Source organism: Alosa sapidissima, chromosome 9 (genome assembly GCF_018492685.1).
Source record: "Alosa sapidissima isolate fAloSap1 chromosome 9, fAloSap1.pri, whole genome shotgun sequence".
Taxonomy (NCBI): domain Eukaryota; kingdom Metazoa; phylum Chordata; class Actinopteri; order Clupeiformes; family Clupeidae; genus Alosa; species Alosa sapidissima.
In genome coordinates this window covers 14,566,594-14,593,531 of record NC_055965.1, presented here as the reverse complement: position 1 = coordinate 14,593,531, position 26,938 = coordinate 14,566,594, and the positions used below count along the sequence as shown (strand labels likewise).

The window sequence follows — 26,938 nt, the reverse complement described above, 5'->3', positions numbered from 1 at the left end:
ACACTTCTCTTTCTAATACTTCCCGTTTGGAGCCATGATTGCATGAATGTTTTTGATCCATCATGTTTGCTTCCTTTTTCTTTTGCTTGCCATCACAGCTTAGCTTGTCAACCATTTGCTAATGCTCCTATTGGCTGATATAAAAAAAGAGTATAGGCCTACTTTTTTTCAAATTTAACTTCAGTGATTGTGTGGTAAAGGATTTTGAATATAAAGTGATTATGTCATCTTCATAACAAAAAATCTCTTGGAGTACCACTAGAAGGAGTCTGCGTACCACCAGTGGTACCCGTACCACAGTTTGAGAATCACTGGACTACAGCTTTCGATGCATGGCAATGCAATAGTCCAATTTGATACTGGCCCACCCTTGGCCCCTTATTCCACTTCTGCTACCTTCTCACTTACCAAAGTAGCAGAAACTTACAAAGTTCAGTGATATTTTTTCTTAGAAAATGCTCCATGCTAATTCTGAATCAGCACAGCACTGTAAGTGTAGCATCCAGAATTCATGTTATTGCTCAAACATTCCCTAAAATACAACAGCCATAAAAAAAATCTTTCCCATCTTTCAGAAATGGAGGGAGGGGGGTCGTACCTTCTTAAAGATGCCCAGCATTGAGGGCTTCTGCTGGGAGTCTTGTGAGCTCATGGGTCGACTCTCTGCTGCAGATCCTGCGATAAAAGTGATAATTATCCATTAATTTACTGCTTTTGTGGCACTCTGGTGATTCTGTAGCTGTGTGGCCAGAATGTTGTTATAAACACAAATATGCTACAATATGATAAAAACATGCTAAATATTCTAAAAAAAATAAAATAATAAAAACCACAAACGGACTGACTCCCAGCAGATTACCTTTCGTCAGCGGATCCATCTGTTTCTCATCGTCCACTCCCTTGTTGTTCTGGAAGTGCTGGAAAAACTCCTGTTGAGGAATAACATGACGCAAAATTTACTATAAGCACCCAGCAAGATCAATGAGAACATAGATACACAGACAGATAGAACATGTAAAAAAAAGAAGACATTGTAAGAAAATGGAATGTATGCCATAGGACGACGTGTGTGGAGTTAAGGGATTTGAGAGATACTGTAGGAAGGGACCAGATTATGGAGGGATTTGTGTTCGAGCAGAACGATTTTGTATTGGGTGGGATATTGAACTGGGAGCCAGTTGCAGCCAGTGTAGTTGCTGGAGGATGGTGGTGATGGTGGCCTAGTATGGCTGAGCACCCTTGCAGCAGAAATATTGGTATACATTGTAATCGAATTATTCTATTTGCCGAGACTCCAAAGAGTAAGGCATCACAGTTATTCTAACCTGGAGGTGATAAATACACAAATGAGTGTTTCAGCAAATGAGGTGTGAGAGATACTCTCTGGGTCAAAGAAAGCTGTAAGACTGGGATGTTTACCAGCTTAGGCAGCAGGACGTACGACATGATGGCTATGACAATAACCGCACAGGCAGTGATGAAGTACCCAAATGCACTGTCACTTAGCTCAGAGCCACCTGAGAAAGAGAGAGAGAGAAAGAGAGAGAGAGACCATATACATAAGAGAAGATTGGGTTACATCCATTATACTTATTATACTGCTACATTATAGGTATATTTATCAGCACTGTTATTGCAGTCTTTCAGGTAAAGTTTGGTAACCGTTGACACATTCAGAGAGAGAGAGAGATACAACACACACACACACACACACAAACACATTGCCAGTGTGCTGAAGACTTACTGGCTATGGCACAGATCATGGAGAAGGCGGCGAAGGTCCCTGCCAGACCCTGGCCACTCATGATGGGTGTGGTGTAGGAGGTGGGCAGCAGGCCGGCCATGCCAAACAGACTGCCCTGCAGGATGGCCCCGAAAGCTGGTGGAGGAAGAGGAAGAAAGGAGGAGGAGAGGAGAAGGGTAGAGGGAACATGGAGAGAGAGAGAGAGAGAGAGGAAACAGGGTTGGGCGATGGAAAGTGCTTTCCAGAAAAGAATATCTGAGCAACACGTCAAGCCTGGTAGAATATCACGTCTCTGAATACTAAATTGTGCTTGGAACATGAGTGCGACACAGGAAACGGGATGGGCAATGGGAAGTGCTTTCAGGCAGCTCTTGAGAGTCAATTGGCATTTTTATTTGTGTGAATATTAAATAGCTAGAAAGCTTGTAGAGAGCTTTAGAGAGATTTTGTGGTTTCCTTACCACATGTGTGTGTGTGTGTGTGTGTGTGTTTAGACTTGATATGACTTATGAAATCTGATATGCCAAAGTATTACAAAGACAGTAGTTTGTGATTCAGGGGTGGTTGATCATGCATGTAGCCTACCATAAAACTTCAAATAATCGCCGAGTCCCTAAGAGACGCACGTCTCTTTTAAACGCCTGGCGTGGCTACAGGTTTGGGTTAAAGGCCGGTCTCCAGTAGAGGCCTGGTCTGTTTTTTAGTTTCGGGTTGTATTTAATCTTCTAAAACCCGTCAGATCGTCTGTTTAAAGATTCGCAATGACACGAAACCGTTACAGAAAGGAGGTTACAGCAGTGTGAATTAGATGTTGCACGTCGTTACAAGCCGTCGCAAAGCATTCACATGTCTGGTCACAGTTGCAAGGTTTTAGAATATTGCATCAAGTTGCTGCTCATCTCGTTGTGAATCTTAGGTCTGATTTGGGCTTAAGTATGGCGCAGACTGCGCAAGTTATGATTAGATGGCATTAAAAGACTGCGGTGGGGAAAAGCTAGAGTTCCAAATTGTATAACTTTTTTTTCCAATATGAATGCCTATATGTCCGACTTCGTCATCGTTCAATTCATCCCTTGTGTTTAAAATTTGCGGATAGGCCGATGGTAAGCTTGTTTTTATGCTGGCAACAAAACCAGAACGGTTCGCGAACGTTATTCTTTATTCTAAATGCCATGGCGATAAAGAGAAAAAAAGTCAGAAAATGAATTTACCTTAGACTAGGCTATATCAAAGCCCGTCTACGGACATTCTCTGGCTATATAACCTACTGAAATAGGTTAATGATGTAAAGTCAAGTGCGCTTCTATGGGACTGGTGTGTGCGCGCACAGTTTTTATTGATGAGTCGGAGTGGCAAGTGCTGCGCATAGTTGCAGTGGAATGTGGCTGCCCAGGGCATTATAAAACTTCTCACTCTTAGACCTACTCATACACGGCGGTGAAATGGCGTATTTAGCTGTCTAAATTCAAATCATATGCTGGGGGAGAAATCGTCGGACATCCATGATTATTTTGTTATTCAGCACCCCTGGTCAAAAATATGTTCCCGCGCGCCTGGAAGTAGGCTATGATTTGAATGTAGACTGTTGTCAAATTTGGCAAATACAAAACGGGAGAAACAATATGGTTCATGCTCTCTCATGCTGTTTCATTCATGCCGAAAAGGAGGGAGAATGAAACATTAAGCACGTTCCACTTTTGCATAAATAATTCCTGAACGGTTTTGGTCAGGGCTGATAATGCAACTGTGTTTGACAAAGGACCAATATAGGCTATTTGCTAGTGACAAAATATGAGCTTTCAGTGTGATACGATCTCTTTGTAGATTACGTTTAATTAAAACGTGTTTCATCTGTTCTGGCTATCCCCGCTATTTGGATCTTACTGTATCTCACTCAATGAACAACATCTCAACACTAAATGATGATCCGTAATTGTCATCAGATAGCCTAGTCATATAGGTAGATATTCAGTGTGTTTGAAATTATTAATTCGATAATATTTCCCATCTTTGCAGAGGAAAAGTTTTGTGTAAAGGGAATTAAAGGCCTGTCTCATATAGACGCCTGTCTCTAATACTAGCCGGTGCAGTTTGGCGATGTGGGAAAATAAAAGCCCGGGCTATTATTTGGAGTTTTACGATAATAGCAGAGAGGTGTATTAACCTCATGTTGTCACTCACAGTTAATGATGATGATTTTGATCATAGTCACCACAAAGAAAGGCAGTGGTGCAATCTCGACCTTCACCAAAATGGCTGTCACCATGAACACCAGCAGGATCACTGACAGACTACCCATGATCCTTAACTTCTGAGGAACCCTTTGGAGAGTCACACAAATGTAATTAGCTGTTAGTGTACATCATTTTATCACATACATTTTTTTTTTTACAAATATTTTTTTGGCCTTTTTATGCCTTTAATGATAGTGAAAGTGGAGAGTGGCTTTACGCACAGAGCAAGCACATTCTGCCTGGTACAGATCACAATCTAATGCAGACATGGCTTACATGAATATGACGCACGTTTTGACCAGATACTAAGCTAAAGGTGAAGATATCTATCTCCTGTTACTGGATCAGCAGGTGAGAGTGCCACCCGCATCGATCGCCAGACTCAGGGTCGCCTGCAGGAATGAATGCTATGGTACGCACACCCATCTACTACAATCACACGATTTTGGACAGAAACTTTAAGCTGAAGACGGTCTGGCTCATCCAAACCACACACTGCATGAAACAAACACTATCATGGAATTTGGACATCACAATAAATGAGGATACCCATAAATAATCTGCACTAATCTAGTAATTCATTACTAATCTAGTAATTTCAAGTCATCTGAGGAGTCTAATCAAAGATTCTATAGTTAACTTTTATCAACCGTCTCTGGTCTAATTCAAGACCCCAATGTGACCCCTATGACCTCCCAACCTCTGCACTTTGACCTCAGGGGTCACCCACCAAAGCAGGAAGGAGTTGAGGCAGGTAAAGGCCAGCAGTGGCACCATGGCGCAGAGCGTCATGACGTTGTTGAACTTTGCCTCCAGGACGCTGCGCGTGTCCAGCACCTCCCCCGGGGCCAGCGTGGTCGGGGCGTCGGTGGCGTTGGAGCGGTCGGCGTCCATCGTGGCGGGGTCCTTGAGCCGGCTGGTGAAGTACTGGAGACGGAGACGAAGGATTATTAGCGATGAGATTCACTGAGCGGATGAAACACTCCACACTGCACTGAACTGAAACGAGCTGCACTCAAAACGGCAGGTAATTGCATTCTGATTGCTTTCCACTGAATAGACACAGCCAGCAGAGATTAGCGCTCCACGTGGATTCAGATAAGGAGGCAGAGCAAACAGTTTTTGCTGTCTTTGCTCAGAATCAGGCAAAGGTAGCTGAGTGTAATGTGTGTTTTAGTAGCCAGTTTGGAATTTTCCATATGAGACAAGACATAAACCAGCAATTTGCTGTAGGGGGGGTGGTCAGAGTACTGCGACAGCTTTCAATGTCAACAATATTTCCGAGACCTGGAAATATTGTTTCTGAATACTGGAACTGCAAGGTCTTGCAACTTGCAATTTGACATGAAAAATGCTTTCCAATGGCTTGCGACAGCTGGCAACAACGTGCAACATTTAATTCACACCGCTGCAACTCCTCTTTGCAACAGTTTCGTCTCTGCGAATCTTTGGTGTGAATTGGCCTTTAGTTAGCCGAGTGGAAAAGGGTCGGAAAGGATAACCTCAAATGATTCAAAATCCAAACAAAGCATATTACCATGGTAGCCGTCATGAAGAAGTTCCATGGCAACAGAGTGCCTAGCCCAAGGGTGAAGAAGATCAGCCATACAGCCTTATATCTGTCGGGTCAAAGGTCATTGCAGGAAACAGGGAGTTAGTGACTCATTCCTTACATATAAAGTTGAATAGTTCTTCCTCAGATGGATCCCCTGCTTGGTATGTGGCTTTGGGGAAATAACAGATTGTGTTTCACTGAGCTACTGGGAAGGCATTTAATTTAGGCATCCAATGAGACAGGTCTAGAGTTTCAGGACTCAAGACTACAATCCCTATAGGCAAACACATCAATCAACAAAATCATTCAGAGCATGGTCAAATAGGACTAGTAAATACTGTATATACGTTGCAAATTTGCAAAAGGAAACACCAAACTAACTCACCAAATCCTCAAAGAAACAAACAAAACAAGCAAATAACAACAAACAAACAAAGTCGGAAGCGACATTAATGTGTACTTGATTGTGCGTGAACGTGATTGATCAGGGATGAGAAGCTTGTGATAGATCAGGGATAAGAAGAAGCGTGGGTTTTTACTTGTCTTTGGGAGCGTTGTTGGCCGTCATGACTGTGACCTTTGAGGTGATGCCGCTGTCCTTCAGTGCTGTACAAAGTCACGCATCAGCTGTCACCCTGACCTAATAAAAAGAAAGAAAGAAAGAAAGAAATATATCAAATATAAATCAAATAAAACATCAATGGTAGACAAACGTGGAAGTGGAATCAATCTTTTTTTTTTTTTTTTTTTTTTTAAAGGCATCCAATTTGTTGCCTGGGTGAACCCAGATGAGCCTGTTAGAAAATTTGAATTTGGCTCTGCAGGTCTGTCAGGAAATGAGCCCATTAATACCTGTTTCTAAAATCACCACCCAGGATCCAATCATAATCGCTTATCTGGCATGGGGCGGGCTTTATATGATGACAGATAGAGCAGTGCATTTAACACAACCAATGGCTACACTGATGGTGACAGGGTTAAACAGCTATGGACCTGTATTTTCTTTGGAATTGAGTAAACAACTGCATTTAAAATCTGTGTTTCAAGAAATATGTTTGCTGCACTTAGTAAGAGTTTAATGCACCGGTTTAAGATTAAGTTTAATTGCACTGCTGGCTACACCTCTGGAGTCAATGAAGCCTTTCCAGACCTACTCTCAATCTCAATTGGTGTTAACCAGGCTTTCCAAGTTGTGGCATAGTAGGTTAAATTCTCTAAGATATGGCACTATAGTTCCACTACAGACACTATATTCAAGAACAAATAATGAAAACACTGAACTATTAAGTTTGCATGTCTCACATACAGTGATTCTGTCCAAGGCAGCAATACAGCACATGTTGCTTTCACATTTGCTTTGAATGCTGAGCCAGAATAGAAGAATAGCAGTAAGGCTGAAACTATTCCTTCAGATCTTTCATTTTTCAAAATGCTGCAACTCCATCATAGTCAGCCTCAGACACTGAATGTGAAAGCACTAAAGAACAACTAAATGTACCTACAGCAGGGGTTCATATCACGAGCCAATTTTGCTCTGTGATTTCTTAGCTCTCACACTCAGCCAGAGACAAACATATTATATCAGGACAAATAACATGTAACATGTGAAGGTATTGTGTGATGGTTGTAACTGTAACTTTACTGAGTGCATCAGACCACGAGTCTCCATGCAGGGAGTCTAGCAGGCTTATCTATGCCTAAACATATGATGCTTCCATGCTGTGATGTAATAATATAACAAAATGTTTCAATAGGAATGCTTCCTGGTCTCAAAGTTATATATTTGAGGTGCTCTTTGCATGGGAAACGGATCATCCAAAACAAGAAAAAGCTCCAAGGCACTTTCTGTTTGAAACAGATGATGTAATAATATATTATCATATACATATTAACATAACTATATAAACTCACTTGTCCTCTCCTGAATAACATCATTAATTACATGATCAAGGACAATTAACCTACACTTTTAAAAAAAAACAATTGTTCCTCCACAATACACTGATCATAGAGGATATTTATTGGCATATGTTTCAAATTAACTATTTCAAAACAAGACAGTGATTATTCCAAATCTAGAATACACAGGACATAAGCAATCCCCTCCATACCTCCCCCCAAAAACTTTATAAAAAACATTATGTTACTCAAATACATAGTCAAAGACCAACCAAAATGGATAGCCTGACCAAGAGCCTTCTACCAGCTGTGAGATGCATCATAAACATTATAAGAGGCGAATCCCAGCAGATAAAATACTCACACAAACCTATACTCTCAGTCCCTGCCAAGTCTTCTGTCAAATCCACTGATAGTTTCCCCAAAACCACTAACACACAGAGACCACCAGCATGAGCCACTGCCAGTCCAGCATAGAGCAGACCCATTTTATACAGCTGGATTGGCAGGCAGAACCACACACACACTCTCTCTCGCTCAGTGAAGATGCCACCCCACCTCCTTGCCTGTCAGTCACTAGCCAGCTCCACCCCCAAACTCCTTGCAACACACACGCGCACACACACACACACACATGCACACATGAACACAAATGCACATACTGTGTGCACTCTCTCTCATACACACACATGCATGCACTCTGTCTTTCTCTTTCTCCCTTTATCTCTGTCTGACACACACATTCACACATGCACATGCACACACACACTCACGCTTGCATACTCCCAAACCCTAACACTTACCAGGACTTCTTCATCAGTGCACGGTTTTCAGAAGTCTGGCGAATTTTTCACAGCTGATAGCAGGGGCCCTGCACTATCTCTCCGTCTGCACCGTGACTCTGTATGTCTGTCGTTTCAGCACTCCTGATCTACTCCTCCCAGACGCGGGCATGAAGCGCGCGACTGTGGCTGTGCACTGTGGCTGCGGTGGTGACTGTGGTGGTGACTCTGCTCTGGTTTACTGAGCATTCTGGAGTCCCTCTCATCATCTGTGAAGTCATAAAGCCCATGGATTTTGTTTCGGAATGCCGTGGTTGTCACAACAGGATTGGGTTTTGTGACCTCACAAAATGATACACAAACTATTTGGGTTGATGATTATGGGGTGGGGTGGGGTGGGGATTCTAGGGGTCAGTGATCAGGTCAAGTCAGTAGCAAGAGCCGATATGTCAGAAGCCAGGGGTGTAGGTGGATGTGTATATGGGTGTGTGTTTGTTTATAGATGTGTGGTGGGGGGTGTATTAATGTGTGTGTGAATGTGTGTGTGTGTGTGTGTGTGTGGTCTCTCTCTCTCTCTCTCTCTCTCTCTCTCTCTCTCTCTCTCTCTCTCTCTCTCTCTCTCTCTCTCTCTCTGTCTCTGTCTGTGTGTGTGTGTGTGTGTGTGAAAAACTTGATGAAGATGCAGCAATAAATGTGATTGATTAGCTAAGTTGAGGTTCATTGTTCATGTAAGGTCTTACCCCACATTGTTTAATGCAAATTAGCAACCTTGAGATGGGTAGAGATGTGTGTGTGTGTGTGTGTGTGTGTGTGGCATTTACTTATATGGGGAGGGTAATATCCTGTCAACGCCTTGTAAATGGCTGCGGTTTAAAGGTATGACAGGTCCACATTTCACAGGATCTGTGTGGGTTAGCACGTCCTTCGCCACTTCCTCCCCACGGCGTCCCATTGTGTGCGCCTGCCGCCCGTCTTATCTCCCTGCGTTCACCACTGCTTCCACGCTGGCCCATGGTCAAGCCGTCAACACAGCCACACTAACATCTCCACTCTCCCCCACCCCACTTTCTCGCCAACTAACAACAGTTACGGAGAATGTCTGTGAAAGATTATATAGGAATCATGCTTCCTGTGTACAGTACATGATAAATCAGTGGTGAAGAGCTTTTAATATACATATATATATATATATATATATATTGTAACTGTATATAAAAGGAGCCATAATTGTATGTGCTGCTCACACATGGTTAGCGAACACTGCATACGAGGAGAAGAATGAACATATAAGAAGAATTGTACACAATTGACATTTTCTGCACAGGAGCTGCTGTTTAATTTCTGCCCATCTCTATATACACTTCTCCGACTCTTTCTTTGGCTTCCTTTATTTTTGTTGTTCGTAGACAAAGGGAGAGGCATAATGAAACATCCAGAACAGTGGGTGTTGACAGACATGAATGCTCAGTTTGTTGACAGTTTGATGAGTCTTTGTTTGTGTTTGTGTTTTTGTTTTGTGTCTGTGAGTCGTGTGGTGGCTACTTGCTGTTGACCTAAGCACTGGCAACAATAAGTGTTTTTTTTCACCACACACCCACACACACGCACGCACACACACACACACACACACACACACACACACACATACACACCCACACGGACACACACACACACACACAAGGCCATAATCATAATATACTTTGTCTCCCCGAATATTCAACTATGCTCCAAATGTCCTCCCATATAAAGTAATGTTACAATAGCCTGTCACACCCCTGTCCAAAATAATCACTTAGTCATTTGTTCCCATTAATTGTTGATGGGACATTTAATATTGTAACACCATACCGACACTAATAGTGATATGGTCTATGCAAACTAAATGTAGAAACGAATAATATCCATCGTCAGTTCATTTCTTATTTCATTATCAAATTATAACATTACATTTGAGAAATCAAAGTCGTTGTGTCATATGAGGTCTGTCAATTTCACATATCTGTAAGAACAACATACAAAGTTACAAAACAGGTTTTGTTCTTTAGAGACTTCCAGGGAATTGGCCTTGAGTGTTGCCATTTCTGGAGAAATAAAAACGCAATAACTGATTATCATCTCTGTCATGTACATGAGTCAGTCATGCTCTAGAAACTGTTACTGAGGAGATGACAGACAGGCATAATAAAACACACCAACAAAAGCATCCACACACACACACACACACACACACACACACACACACACACACTCACAATCGTGAGACACTAATTGTGCAAAGCACAATTGTACAAGCAAAACCCAATCAATGTCAACTATATGCAATATTTTATTGTAAAGTAACTAAGATGTCATTATAATGGTGTCATCATCATGGGGTAATGCCCTGCATTTCTGCCATTAAAGCTAACAATAACATGCATAGTCTTTCTACACTGGAACTCTAATTGTGGAGACAAATATAGGCTATAGGCTAAATGTACCAAACACGGCCTTAATTGCATGAAGACGGAACAACACTTTTAGTGAAAGCAAGTCAATCTGCAAAATACTGCACTAAGTACAGAGCCTACAAAAATTAGTCAATAGAGAGAGCGCATGATGATGCCAATTGGGCAGCGATAGAAGGTGACATGGTTGAGTGAGGAAATGAGCAAAGAGGACATAAGGACTTATCCAGTCTAGGGTCTAGGGTGCAGTTGTTTTTGGCTTTAATACTGTTTACATGACCACACTGAACCATGGTAATCTGGCCACACATAGGCCTACCCAAAAGGGTCTATGTTTTTACATAAAAATACAACTTATGCCATTAGATATTATAATACAAAGAGGGGAAGAGCAGGGCTATAGAACACGATTACTCTATATTTAAAAAATAAATATATAAACGTAATGACATCTGTTCATGAATTTGTAAATGGGACATCCATCCACCCCAATGAGTCTTTGTTTTTGTTTTTGCTTGTGTGTGTCTGAGTCGTGTGGTGGCTACTTGCTGCTGACCTAAGTACTGATGACAATGATGTGGTTTTTTTTTCACCACACACATGCACACACCCACACACAAAAGCACCCCCCCCCCCCAACACACACACACATACACAACCACACGTGCAAAAGCACACATGCGCACACACACACACACACACACACACACACACACACACACACACACACACACACACAGAGAGATAGAGAGAGCAATCAGCCTCTGGACCCCAGATCCACTGTCTTATTCCCCTCACACACCTCACAAATATTTCAGATATTCACACACAAAATCTCACATCGAGTTCAGCTCAGGTCTACCGAAACACATGACACCTGACCGCCTAACGCAACGTGCTCAGGGAAACGCCAGGGGTCTGTTTCAATTCACTCCCCACCTCAACACCATGCCCGTGACATTCTGTACCACCTAACCCAAGATACCGCCAACATACCCCGCACAAGATATATAAGTTATCCCACCTCCAACGCACTGAAAGGCTATTTACAGTATGCATAGCTCATAGTCATTACCCAGAGATATCCATGGGAAATGATGGTTCACACTCCGAGGAAGGTGGGAGAGAGAGAGAGAGAGAGAGAGAGAGAGAGAGAGATCCGATAGAGCTGTGCGAGGCATGCCCGAGAGAAGAGAGACGTGTGAAACACAGTCATAAAACATTCTGAGGGGGGCAATGATCTGTGTAGGGAGAGGGTTGGCAGATAAACTACTACTACCTTTTTTTCTGGGGGGGGGGTTTCAATGACTTGAAGTCATTTTTGTTTTTCAGAGGTAGCATGTACAAATGCATTCAATAACTTATCAACACAAAACAAATCAAATAATAAACATGGACTGAGGAAAACAAAACAAAATAAAACAAACAATTATAATATTAAAAAAAAAACAGATTTTTGGATGGATGGCTTTCCAAACTCTCCAAGCTCCTGTGTTCTGGACAGGGTGTTCTCGACTCAGTTGCTCATAGGCTACACTGCCCTCTACTGGACGTTACATATACATACAATAAAAACAGTAGCCTGGCATAGTCATAGTCAATTCTATTCAGAATTTGAGTCTGATATTTGCTTAATTGAGACGTAATTATGGTTCGGGCATAGATGCTTCTCAATGGAACAATTCCATATCAAATTTCCCGACCTCAAATTCCGGGGCCGAGGTTAAGTTCGGGATGGCTTCCAGGCTATAAAAACATTATTGTCAGGTATGATACGAACTAACAAATATCAATAAAGATGTAGAATATATTTTAAGAAAATCATTAAAGCAAGAAAATTACTATTCTAGTACTTGATTTTGATCAATCTATAGTGAATTATTCTCATCATTTTTGGGAAAGTCAGTAATTCCCCAGAATCAATGTGCACCTTCTTTACAATGATCCTGTGTTTCATTCTATTGTTTTTTATGCATTTGTTTACATATCCATTTAATTAGCATAATTTGCATAACAGCAGACATTTGTCTACCAAAGTGTCGAAATTAAATTTTACAGAACTCAGGAACTGATACCGGCAAAGTTGAACAGGCCTTGTAAGAACTGAATACAATAATAATGATAAAAAAATGTTATGTGGAAATGTATATAAAAACACATGAAGTAATCGAGCAAAGTAAGCAAGCAAACATGAAAAAAGAACAAACAAGAAAGAAAGAAAGAAAGAGAAGGAAAGTTATCTGGCATATTTGCAACTTGCACCGAAGCATTTAACCTGTAATATCATTATAGAGAAGAAAGCTCTGGGCCCGAAAAGACTCCAGCCCCGCGTCTCACCTCTACCTGCTCTTGTCCTCTCTGGCCTCCTTTAGTCGGCTAGTCAACAGGGATCCTGCGCCAATTCAGTCATATAATGAAGTGATGAAGGACAGACGCAAAAGCCTCATTTCTTTAACTTTTCTCTCACTCTCTCTAATACACATGCTCATGCCTGTTAACGTCATTGCCTCCCTGGAACACACACCTCCAGTACACACACATGCACACCTCTAATACACACACACACACAGAAAGAGAGAGAGAGAAATGGAGGGCAAGTGAACTAAAAATAAAAGAGGGTGTGCTGCAAATGGATAATAATGGTATTGGTTCAGGGAGAGGATTGACGCTACCCATTTACATAACAGCATCCGACAACAGCAGGACACCCCAGGGGAGAGAGAGAGAGAGAGAGAGAGAGAGAGAGAGAGAGAGCAGTCAATAGATTGTCAATTCTACCGTGGCAATACTAATGCCAAGTTGAGTAGACTGTTTCTACTATTGCTTCTCTGGTTGCATCAATATAAAATAGGGTTAAATAAAATAGGTGTGAGTTATAAGCTGACCAATGTCAATAACTTCTTCTTCTTTCTCTTCTTTTTCTTCTAAATATCTTGTGGCTCTTGAGGCCTTTTCATAGAACATTGCAAATACTGATTTCCTCTTCCACAGATGGAGACACTAATTGTCCAGTGTAAACATCTTTATGGTTTGGTCAAAATGCATTCACAAGGGTGTTCACAGGTAGAAAACACACACACACACACACACACACACACACACACACACACACACACACACACACACACAGACACACACAAACTATACTTCCAGTGAAAACATGGCACGTTCCTTTAGGAACAGGATACCGCAGGCTATAGAGGCAATGCAAGGCGAGGCACCCCTGAACCTAGATTAGGGAAACATCCTGCGCAGGGGGCGGCGTGATTGGCCACGGTGATTGCCTGATTGTTCTGCGCCCCCGGCGCTCCGGCAGAATCTGTCTCAGTCCGTGGTGAGAAAGGATGCCATAATGGAGACGACGGACAAACGGAGACGGCCAGGGTGGCCTCGCCCCTGGAACGAGCCGTGCGCTGGTCAGTGGCGGTGTTCCTGGGCATGCGGGCCTCGCATTGTGTTGTTTGTGTTGGAAGACTCAGACACCTGGGGAACCCATTAGTGTGTGTGTGTGTGTGTGTGAGAGAGAGAGAGAGAGAGAGAGAGAGGAGAGAGAGAGAGGGAGAGAGAGAGAGGAGGAGAGAGAGGAGGAGAGAGAGAGAGAGGAGAGAGAGAGAGAGGAGAGAGAGAGAGAGGAGAGAGAGAGAGAGAGGAGAGAGAGGGAGAGAGAGAGAGGAGGAGAGAGGAGAGAGAGAGAGAGAGAGGAGAGAGAGAGAGAGTGAACAATAGCTTTGGGTAATGTCTCTTCCCTCAGTTTCCAGTATGTAGGGAGGAATTTTGATTTGATTCCATTGAAAATAGAAATTCTGAGTCAGTTGAAAATAGTTGTTGAAGGATAAGTAGCCCACCCTACCCACGGCCCTCAAACCCCTGCAAAAATTAATGCCATTGAGATCCCTGTTAAAACAAAAAAAGAAATAAATGATCTAACAGAACAGGTCAGCCGCTTTCATGTTGAGCATATTACTTTAACAAAGCTGGTCAAGACTCAAGAGGCATGAAGTGGAAAAAGTCTTTTAAACGTCAGGCTTGAACTTGCAAGGTGAACATTGGTGTTTGATTTGTTTAGCTCAACTACTAACTGCTACCAGTTGCAAACAAACTGTGACTTGTATCTGACTGCCTTGACAGTAGGCTACATTTCTACGTACATAACATTCTGCCTCACTGCTCAGTCATTACTCTCCTAAGCCCATTTAGTTCATGAGTTGCACAGCACATTTATAGTGCACATGATATAAACACTGTATTAATAGACAAGCTCATGTGATAATGTTAGATGCTCCCAGAATTCCACAGTAGCGCACACAGTTGCTTAATTTGGACGGCACCTGTTGTAGATAGGGCCTGGGTCCAGTTCAGGGAGTAGTATCAACTGAGGGCCGACTCCTCCGAGAGACACGCAGGTCATCTGGGGTAACCTTGGCCAAAAGACTCCAGAGCAAGAGTGGGAGGGGAGGTGAGGTGAGGTTAGTCAAGGAGAGGGGAATTTTGGGAGTTTTTTTTCTGTTTAATCTGCTGCCAACCATCGCCCATATGGCTTACCCATTCACTAAGGACAGGAGAGGAAGTAAGCCCCTGCAATTAAAAAACAATATCCTGAAATAGACCACCGGATATTATTATCACTTGGTTTTTATTGTTTTCAACGTGATTACCTGCGTCGGTGACGTGGTATTTGACGTGGATGTGTAATACCCCTCTCTGAACGTTGACCAAGTATTGTTACAATCAACCACCCTCTTCTTTTAAGGAGGCTGACATGCTTGTTTGATCTCGAGGATGAGTATTCCCGATAACAATGACCTCAGTGGTGTGTGTCATTGTCATTACAAGACAAATAAAAGGCTAAATGCTAATCATGTGCTATCCGCTATGTAATCATGTGCTATCCGCTACGTATTCTCCATTCACTACAGCTTCTGCTCCAAAGCTAAACACCTCATGAGCTAAAAAGAAATCACTTCAGGACAGTCAGAAGTGCACCATATTTTTGCAGTCCTGCAAGAGATCATGTTTTGGAAAGGGGAAGTGAGAAGCCCTTGTTTTCGACGAGTAATCATGACTCGGGTGTGGAAGTGGTAGTGGTGGAAACTGGCCTCTACCACAGAGGACTGTGACAATTTACTGACGCTTTGAAACTTTTGATCAAGTAGCAATTTCCCTATTCCTTACTCCCTGTGTTCCCTTCTGATCTGCAGTGTTTTTGGACTTCACTTTGTTATGACTTTGTGGGATGATTGCATGACTACCATCCTGTGATTTTTTGCTGTTTCAGCCTCCCAGCTCACGTTCTGCTAACACAAGAGGAAGCTCAGTTTCAGAGAATCCTGTTGCTCAATCAGCAAAAAAATGTTGCATGTCTTGTGGTCTCATAGCAGCTGTGACCTCCTGAACATCTGGCCCTGTTGCGGACCTTATCTGAGCCAGAGCTGTAACAGATCCTTTCCAAATCCAGCTGTTCTCTGGTCTGAGTGACCCCACATTGTATTGCTGCTGTAATGATTTGCAGACAAACAAAGCAGTTCTAATGTGAGTTACTGAATGAGTGTTTAGCCTGACGTCGTCATACTCAATTCTAGTAAGAATTTGAGTCTGATACTGTTCCATTGGGACATGATTAGGCCTATGGGGTGTGTTTCAGCCGATACAGTGGGGAAAACGCCTTTGCACTCAATTGGATAGACCTAAACAATCAGAGCAATCAGAGCTTACTTACTGTGAGCTGTAGGAAGAACACTCAAACCATTGTTCTTCTCCACAGATGCCTTAACATTGTTTTCTGTTTTGTTTTGTTTTTTAAGTTATCGCGCTGTTTACCACACAATCTAAGACAACAAAATATGTAGCAGGGTATGCTATTAGGAAAAATGTATATTTCCCCTCCTTCATTTTAAAAAATAATTATGTTGTTCACACAGAATAACACAAAATGTTCACACAGATGCTAAAACCTGCCGGGGAAGGGTGTCCAAAACTCTCTAGCAAACAGGTGGCCAATCAGAGATTTCAAACAAACGAATACAAAAAATGATGTTTTCCCTTGATGAAAGTGAAACCGGAGTTTTCCTACATATCCACTTCGGCCGGAGTTTTCAGAAATAATTGTTTCAGTGATAAAACCTCAGTTTTCGTGTAAATGAAAATGAAAGGCCAAACCGCATGGAAACGGGGTCTTAGAAACCATCTGCAAAATCTGAAACCATATATACAAAATCAACCTAAGCGTGCTCAGATGACATGATAGATGAGGCACTGTTGCTCATTTGTCCATCATCGTACAATTGAATTGGTCCGAACAGTTCTGGTTTGGGCATAGTTGCTCCACAACGGAACAAGTCCAGACCGAACTTCCCAACCTCAAATGTTGTGGGCGGGACTAAGTTTCTATCTATCTATCTATCTATCTATCTATCTATCTATCTATGCAGTCCTGACCTCCTGATCTGGTGCAGGTAATTCTGGTACAGTAATTCAGCTGCTGCTCCTGCAATGCAATAGCCTAGAAATCTAGACACGCCCCTAGCGGCTGCCAGGGCTAGTCTAGCAACTCTCCGTTGGCTTGTGAGCTCCAGAAATCGAAACTTAATCAGGACATTGAAATCGTGTATAGAGTCGTTTGGTGGGCTTAACATAATGATTGATGGCAGAGTTGCAACGGTTTGGCTTGAATTCCCTGATACTTGAAAACAAATATCCTATTGCGTCCTATTGCGTGCAGAGGGAATTTGAAAGACAACTGATTATCCCGCCCCTCGGACTGAGCACTGCGAACGGTGAGTGCCCAGACCCTACATTTTAATGTGGGTCTGGCTCGCCAGGCTAGCAATGCAAAGCAAGTCAGTTGTCATCTAGAATGTTGCAAGTCAGTTGTCATCTAAAATGTTGCAAGCATTCTTTAGCCAAAGTGTGACAATGTTGCATTAAAGTGATTGTCCTTGCTGACTCATGAACATTGATAAGTCTTTGATAAATTGTGTCTCTATGTTACCCTGGAAAATCCAGAGTTCTCGCAATGAGAACAATTTGAATTGTCTCTGTGAGACACTCTGGCAATGAGTAATGATGCATGTTACCTTTACCACTTGTATTGCGGGGAGCCAATGACATCTGTGTTTCTGATATAGGCGGGCCAAAGGCGAGCTAAACAGATGACAGTCGTAGTGTTATCCAATTGCGTCAAGGTCCGGAATCAGTCAGTAAACATTGGTCGTATAGTCTTACCCAATTGCGTGCAGAGAGATTTTCAAATGCACGCTTGGTGCCACCCCTCGAGTTGGGCCATTACATTATTCATGGCCAGACCCTTAATCTGTCTAGATTACCAGGGTACCAGGGTCTGGAATCTCCAGGCTATCTCTATGTTGGAATGTAGTGTTGCACAATTACTCAAGCTTGCGGACCATGCTTCATCAGAGGCAAAATCCTCGACCCAAAACCTTACAAACAAGATGTATACACTTGGATATGCATGAAAGATAATTGATATCATTCTAGTGAAAACCTGAGCTGATAGCTGGGGCTACTCTTTACACCTTTACCTTGAATGTCAGTGTGTGAGTGTATGTATAGTGTGTGTGTGTGTGTGTGTGTGTGTGTGTGTGTGTGTGTGTGTGACCGTCGTCGGTGCCTACTCTTTAACATTCCCCTTTCACAGCCAGGTGCCAGATACTTCACCATCACTACATAGCCACACACACACACACACACACACACATGAGCTGCACTCACACACTCAAACACTCTCATTCACACACTCGTGCACACTCACTCACGTTTACTTTGGCGGTGCGCTACATTTCGCAACCTTCACCTTCGTATCGGGCACATCTTACACAGGCATTCTGCAGCCAGCACTAAAACAATGAGCCCTGTGGCCCAATGGTTCACATAAGCACAGGGGTTGCCCAATGCAGCGCCGTTGCAGATAAGATAATATCGACAGGTAGCGGACAGGGGGCCAGCAATAAATATAGACAAAAGGCCGATGCACGTGATGAAGGGCAGTTCTGTGGACATTATAAGGAATGCAGGTAAGCATGATTTGATTTGATTTGATTAGACATATTTGGGATACACTTATGGGATAATATAATAATAAGCAGCATACTTATGAGATAATATAAGAACTAAAGGCCATGTCAGGGACAAAACGATAAAGACAGAGACTTATTTCCAACATTGTCCCTGCTGTTGAAAGACATGATTGACGCCAAGCATGAATGGTTGTGTAAACAATTCAATGGTATTGTGGTAATAACAAAAAGCAGAGTTTTTTTTTTTTTTTTGGGGTGTTCCTTAACTATGTTACAATGAAGCGGCACAGTTTGCCATATGTGACGTGAATAGCAATAACAGTAGAGTGTGTTTACACCAATGACTAGCATGAGGTGTGGAAACGTGTGAGAAAAGGATGAGAGAAAAAGACGAGGAAAGGAACGCAGGGTGGAGTCCTCCATCAGGCCTTCCTGAGAAGGGCATGTAGGGAACAGCGGGGTCTTTGTTTATTTGGAGGTATACAAACAATTGCAAAAGATTGCATTGAATTGAGCAAGATTGGGCTCAGACAAGGATGGGAGAACTTGACATTAATCTAAGGTTAATTAATCTGTGAATTGGATACCCATCCGCTTGAAAAGAACATCAATACTTACATGAGTTACTAATAATATATATGAAGACTGAAACATTATAACAGGGTTTGTCCTGTGACACAATAGCCCTGATTAGCGCCAGTCCGGGAGGAAAGAAACGACAGCTCATAGTGCCAGACATTAAATGACTTCAAATTACGGACATGCATTGTGGCACTTTTAAACTTTCGAGCACACTAAAGAAGCCACTACATGAAAATGCATCTGTGTTATAAAATTATTAAATCATGCAAAGTGTGGCCTTTTACCCTTCTCTACTTTTAATCTCTCTAAGAAAAAAAATACTTGAAAGAAATTGAAGTGGAAGAATACATCCATACATCCTAAATAACATGTTGACAGTGTCCTTAACACACCCTCTATAGCACTGAGATGCCACATGCTCAACTCCTTGTCTTCATAAAGGACTCGTTTAAGTTTCCTCCCTTGTCACGATAATGCCAACGCGCCCTCACCACATTCCATAACCCTGCAACAATAACAGGTGAGGTGTTCCGGCCTCCGGTGTGTCTGGACGCTGGGGCAGTTACCATGACAACCAGACAGACGGAAACAAGTGAGTGAGCAAACAAGCAAAGAAATGGACAGCATAACATCCATATTGACGGTTAAACCAGTATTTCACCTTGTTCCCCCCCCCAGTGTATTGAGTAGATCAATAGGTCAATACACTGGGGGGGGGAACAAGGTGAAAATCCTTTGGACTGTTGGAATATTAGTCTGGTGCCTCTAAACATAGGTTTAGCAGGGAATGTATATGGAAACCGACAACTCTGGAGAGAGAGACCTCATCTGTCAACACAGATCTTGTCCTGTCTTTATCTGCTGTCAACTAGGGGTTGCAAACTCTAAAGGAACCTGATCAAACCCTTTCATACTTAATACATTAATACCGTGCTGCTTTGATACTGTACTCCCTGCCCTGCAGGTTAAACAGTTGCAAGGAATCTGGCCTCACCTTCTCACAGGTGCAGATTCCCAAGGAGTCAATTCAAGAAGCCTCAACGATCAGAGTTGTCTTCGTCGAGTCTCAAAATCCTCCAGAGGTTTGTCTCAAGTCCTCTGAAGATTGTGTCTCTCTCTTGACACCTCTGTGGTCTGTCTCCAGTCCTTTGTCTGTCTCAAGTCTTGTATTGAGTTGTCTCTGTTCTTGACTTCTCGAATCTGATCCCCAAAAGCCTGTAGACTTTTTCTCTTTGTCATGTACCCAGTCCAGTAGGTCAGGCAAACAAACTAGTGATCGACAGTCAGTTCTCCAGTGTGTCTACTCTCTCTCTCTCTCTCTCTCTCTCTCTCTCTCTCTCTCTCTCTCTCTCTCTCTCTCTCTGTCTCTGTCTCTGTCTCTCTCTCTCTCTCTCTCTCTCTCTCTCTCTCTCTCTGTCTCTGTCTGTCTCTCTCTGTCTCTGTATGTCTCTCTAACACACACTGTCGCAGATACAGAAGTTGTGGCTGCTAGCTCGGCACTTTCTCTATTACGCAATATTATTGCCCACACATGTCTGTTTTCGCATATCCCTGTTGAATTTTGTTGTGTACTCCCGCCCCTCTTAAAGATACAATGTAGAGTTTATACCATCGTCCACCGCGTACACGGACGGTTTTACGTGAGAGGTGACCCTGAGAGAGTGAGCAGGACAGTGGAGGACAGAGGTCTTTTCGTTATCTCCTTGTGATGTACTGCGATCACAGGAATTTTCATGACACTCTTTTTTTGTCTTCCATTCATCCTTTTGTGGTTTTGTATCACATGCACACAAAAAGGGGGGGGGGGGGGGGGTGATTAGTCAGTGGATTTATCTAAGGTGAGTCTACTACACATTTTTGTAGGGGGGAGGTTGGCGCATTTAGGCCTAATCTGTGTCTTAGAACAAAAGACAGTATTTTTTTTGCGGGGGGGGGGTTAAAAACTTGGATCACTCCATTTTCCAGATTTAGTTATAACATAGGGTGTTTGAGATTGTTTTATTGACTTAGTTTAACACAGTTTAATTTTCACAAATCATACTGAATGAATCTCATGTTATGCCAAGTCAGTGGGTTTACATACGCACATTTGATTTGTTTAGAATTGATTCATGGCTCAGTTGGAGTAAAAATTACTCATGTAAACTCCTTGATCAGAATAAAACTGCTAAATCGGATTGGAAGTTTAATCGGATCGAAAGGGGGGGGGTATATTCCTTTTGAAATCCGATTTAACAGCCAAAGATTTAGTAAACCCTAAATCAGATTGAATAATGTTTATGCATGCTGATTACTTGTCTTTATTACATGAAAACAGTTGCTCTTATAACTATTTCACTACCTCTGAGTATTTTTAACATTTTTAAGATCCACTGTATAGCCAATTATGACACCATCGTTACCATCTAAGATCTTAACCAAACCACTTGTATAAAACACTGGTACCTGTATAGCCTGCTTGAGGCACCTGATCAGATTAGATTATTAAGACATGTAAACAATCGGAATGATTTTCTCATCTGACTGAGAAAAATCCTGTATGTAAACGTGGCTAATAAGAATGCTGTTAAGAATGCAGGGGATTCGTTGACGTTACCGATAGTGATAGTGATATTGACCCGAGTGATTATAAAGGAAATGGCACAGGAGCATGTGAGGACATAGCTGATCTAATCCTCGGACATTATGGATTAGATAAATTAGCTAATCACATCATTATATTATGTATTATGGGTTAAATTATTTACATCCAAAAGTTCAATCCAATCCATCTAATCCCATCAACAATACTGCACTCAGGTACATATCACAGAAACACCACACTACAACAACCATTGAAGGCCTATGGGATATCAGTACTTTGCTGCCGCATGTTGCACCTCCAGGGCAATATGTTCAGGGGCTATTTTATCTCGCTGAATGGCTACCCACTCACAAAACATCCCATCACAACTATCAGGGCATCTCTTTAAAGGCTTTTACCATGTCACTGTTTTCATTTTCCCCACACATTAACAAAAATAATCATTGTATCTCTTACAACTTGAATTTGTTCAGCAAACATCCAGCAGCAGCAGCGAATACTGCATCAAAACACCACCGACTACACCACCGACTCATCCTAACTCCCTACACATTATTGAGCAAACAAACAAAAACAGACACAAACAAACAAACAAACACACACACACACAAACACGCAAATACACACATACACATACACACACACACACACACACACACACACACACACTGTGAGGTCCTACCTGCGTCTGGGAGAGGCGGCTTCCACTACAGTAAGTGAACTCTAGTCTGCACTGTAACGGGTCAAAGAGCAGCAGGGTGGAGGTGGAGAGGAGGAGGGGGGGTCTTATCTTCTGCTCTACCCAACCTGCAGGGAGACACGCAGGCATCAGTGGAGCTGTAAGCAAAGGTGTATGCACACACACACACACACAAACACGCAAATACAAACATACACACACACACACACACACACACAAACACACTCAATCACACACACACTCACACATACACTTACACATAGTCATACACACACACATACACATACACACACACACACATACAGTACACGTACACGTACACACAAACACACACTTCACTCATACAGGTACACACACACACATACACACTGAACTCACTCACTCACACACACACACACACACACAGACACACACACAATGCACTCACTCACACACACCCACTGCACTCACTCACACACAAACATACACATACACACTCACACACACAATCACACATGTGCACACATACGCACTCATACACACACACACATACACACTGCACTCACTCACACACACACACACACTGAACTCACTCACACACACACACACACACACACACACACTGAACTCACTCACACACACAAACACACACAGACACACACACACAATGCACTGACTCTCTCTCTCACACACACACACACACACACAGACACACACACTGTAAAGCTGATATTTACAGACACTTCCACAGAATTGCACATGACATACAAGCTGTGAAAAGAGTACACTCACCTGAGACAGCCATGCCGCAGTAATAATAATAATGTGAATGTCAATAATAAGCGTGTGTGTGTGTGTGTGTGTGTGTGTGTGTATCTATTGTGTTCTGATATTAGCGCTGCCTTTAATATTCATCTCATCTGATTTTTACTTTATCATCCATCTGTTGGTCTGTTGGCAAGAGAAGGACTAGATGGTTAGAGCATGTGCGTGTGTGTGTGTGTGTGCATGTGCGTGTGCTTGTGTGTCTATGTCATATCCATCCTGCTTAATCTTGTCAGATCAACTAAAGCGTTGTTAAATCAGGTGATATCAGGGATACTTTTAGCAGCCTCTAAAGCTCTCTATTATATTTCAACAGTATACTGCAGTGGCAGTATGCAAACCATCCAAATGGCTTTTGCATACTACATGGATGCACTGCATCCATCATTTCTACAAAATACATTATGTCAATAAAGATTTTCAATCAATCAATCAATTATTCCAAGTCCAGGCTACAAGTACACATATAGTCTTCTGACTGACAAGTTAGGTATCCCATAATATAAGCGTATTGTAACTTTTCATAGGATGACATATTTCCCTCAGTAAATATGGTAATGTTAGCTGAGTGTTTGTCAGTCATTGCATGAAAAAATAAATGTATGACATTATTTATTTGCCCACAGGCTACCGACCCAATCATGCATTAACCCGGCAAAACCTAAAGTTGATAATGTGTTATTGAACAATATGGACATTACTATGATTGAGTAGATTAACTTTATTACTATTAATTTAATTAACTAGGATTTATGACACACTGATACACTGAAAAGGAAACACTGGCATGGCAACTCTCTCTCTCTCTCTCTCTCTCTCTCTCTCTCTCTCTCTCTCTCTCTCTCTCTCTCTTCTATCTTTCTTGGGTTAGGTCTCTCACACTCTCCCCTGCCTGGCTGACTGCACAGATTATTTACCCAGAGTGGCCCCTTCCTCTGACCTCTCTTTCTCTCATCCCAACACACTTCCTCTGTCTTTTCTCCACCCTATTTGTCTTCATTTCCTCAAAGTTGATCTCAATTTCCATTTTCTTCTCTGTCTCTCTCTCTTTTCAATGAAAACATATCTCAAATTAAAATGAACTGTATTGTATTGACATTGCACAACTTGTTTATCTGAGCATAAAGTGTTAGTAACAATAGGTACCAAATATTAAAGTTTGTATCAGATACACAGATACAGTATACTTGCCACAGCAATAACTCCCCTGTCTTGCTCTCTCTCTCTCTCTCTCTCTCTCTCTCTCTGTTAAGGCCTGTTTACCCAGCCAGCCACCCAGCCAATCAGCGTCACTTTGTCAGTCATTGAGCCTCTTAGATGGTCATTAGCCACTTACCCAGTCAGAGAGCCACTTAGCCAGTCAGTGAGCCTCTTAGATGGTCATTAGCCACTTACCCAGTCAGAGAGCCACTTAGCCAGTCAGTGAGCCTCTTAATTGGTCATTAGCCACTTAGCCTGGCACTGAGCCACTTAGTTGGTAGCCTAGCCACTTAGCCAGTCTGTGAGCCTCTTAGTTGGTGGGTTAGCCAGTCAGTGACCCACTTAGTTAGTCATTAGCCACTTAGCCAGTCAGTGAGTCACTTTGTTGGTCATTAGCCACTTAGCCAGTCAGTGAGCCTCTGCTCCTAGTTGGTCCTTTAGCCAGTCAGTGAACCATTTAGTTGGTCATTAGCCACTTAGCCAGTCAGTGATTTAGTTGGTCATTAGCCACTTAGCCAGTCAGTGAGCCACTTAGTTGGTCATTAGCTACTTAGCCACTTAGCCAGTCAGTGATTTAGTTGGTCATTAGCCACTTAGCCAGTCAGTGAGCCACTTAGTTGGTCATTAGCCACTTAGCCAGTCAGTGACCCACTTAGTTAGTCATTAGCCACTTAGCCAGTCAGTGAGTCACTTTGTTGGTCATTAGCCACTTAGCCAGTCAGTGAGCCTCTGCTCCTAGTTGGCCCTTTAGCCAGTCAGTGAACCATTTAGTTGGTCATTAGCCACTTAGCCAGTCAGTGATTTAGTTGGACATTAGCCACTTAGCCAGTCAGTGAGCCACTTAGTTGGTCATTAGCCACTTAGCCAGTCAGTGATTTAATTGGTCATTAGCCACTTAGCCAGTCAGTGAGCCACTTAGTTGATCATTAGCCACTTAGCCAGTCAGTGATTTAGTTGGGCAATAGCCACTTAGCCAGTCAGTGAGCCATTTAGCTGGTCATTAGCCACTTAACCAGTCAGTGAGCCACTTAGCCCGTCAGGCAGACAGACAGCCACTAAACAGCAGGGGCGAGGAGGAAGAGGAAAAGGAGAGGGAGGGGTCAGACTAGCCTAGTGGCGGAGGTGGCTACAGCGTCCCTGCGGACTCTTGAACTTAGTTTTGGCACGCTGCTAAAGTACACGGACACTCTGATTGAACTGATAGTCTGCAGCAGCAGGCGTGGGAAGGGTGCAGCACAGGTTGGATGCTTTTGGGGTGAGGTGATAACTCAATGTGTGTGTGTGTCTGTGTGTGTGTGCGTGTGTGCATGCGTGTGTGTGTGTGTGTGTGTGTGTGTGTGTGTGTGTGTGAGCGAGAGCGAGGGAAAGTGAGAGAGACATCCCATATATCCTCAATTTAAATTGTATATTTAACAAATTAAATTAAAAAGATAAAACAATTGCAAAATATCAAATACAGTGTGTTTGTGTCTTTCAATGTGTCTGTGTCTGGATGTGTGTATATGTGGCTGTCTGTGTGTGGTTGTGTGTGTGTGTAGCTGTTTGAACTGCTTGTGTGTGAGTGTGTGTGTGTTCGCGTGTGCACCCATGCGTGTGTGTGATCCTGCAATTACATTAGTGACCTCCAAGGCCTGCTGTCCCCCGACAGACAATGCAGTGACAGGAGGGGAAGTGAGGACCTCATGCCTCCCTTCCTCCGACCCACGAGCTCCTTGGTGGTGGGTGGGGGCAGACAGAGGCTGCTGTGGGGGGTTAGGTGGGGGTCGTGGTTAAAAGAATGTTGCTGATGCACTGTTTCCCCTTTCATTCACCATTCTTTTTCCACTGCTATTTTTAACAATTAGTCATCCCTTGTCATCTTCTGTTCATCGTCCCGTGCACTCCTGTCACCCCTCGTCTCTTCAGTGGACCTCTCCTCCAAACCCGTCACCGCGGCGACAGCAAGGGATTCTGGGACAGTTCTGGGCAGAAATCAGGGCTGCGCTGTGCTGGCACCGTTGCCACAGATACTAGGTGTGTTGTTATCGCCTGGTATCTGTAGGATCATGTATGGCTGTAGCTCAGCATCATCTCCAGCCAGTGGGGAATAGAGTTGTCCAGGACAGAGCTGTCCATTTGTCCCTCCTGATTGGACATCCTGACCTGCATGTCTCACTCTGAAAGAAGAGGAACAGAAAAGGGAACAATTTTTGCCAATTTTACAACTGAGATGAGCATAGAGCTTATTGGACTTTTCAAACCTGCTCTCTCTCTCTCTCTCTCTCTCTCTCTCTCTATCTCTCTCTCTCTCTCTCTCTGTCTCTGAGCAGAGTAGCTGCGTGTCCTTCCGCCTTTTGTCTGTGGCCATTATAATGTTGATGCCCCAGCAAACAGC

General features: G+C 42.8%; 1 protein-coding gene across 7 annotated transcripts in view; it reads right to left on the bottom strand.

Annotated features, from left to right (window-relative positions):
• The window catches only part of slc29a1b (solute carrier family 29 member 1b), a 37,700-nt gene extending 14,946 nt beyond the window's left edge, over positions 1-22,754 (bottom strand). The window contains exons 1-9 of one of the 7 annotated variants that reach the window (XM_042103289.1): positions 22,543-22,754; positions 6,073-6,173; positions 5,516-5,597; positions 4,709-4,905; positions 3,926-4,065; positions 1,745-1,879; positions 1,420-1,517; positions 860-929; positions 599-675 (exon numbers count right to left, since the gene is read on the bottom strand). In XM_042103289.1, coding sequence (XP_041959223.1) covers positions 599-675; positions 860-929; positions 1,420-1,517; positions 1,745-1,879; positions 3,926-4,065; positions 4,709-4,905; positions 5,516-5,597; positions 6,073-6,101 — 828 coding nt within the window. In that variant the 5' untranslated portion in view covers positions 6,102-6,173; positions 22,543-22,754. Of the gene's footprint in view, positions 1-598; positions 676-859; positions 930-1,419; positions 1,518-1,744; positions 1,880-3,925; positions 4,066-4,708; positions 4,906-5,515; positions 5,598-6,072; positions 6,174-7,796; positions 8,108-8,235; positions 8,447-12,998; positions 13,231-20,270; positions 20,607-22,542 lie in introns of those variants that run through there. The other 6 variants (XM_042103287.1, XM_042103285.1, XM_042103286.1 and 3 more) reach the window with 6 other exon arrangements.
• Positions 22,755-26,938: the final 4,184 nt, after the last annotated feature.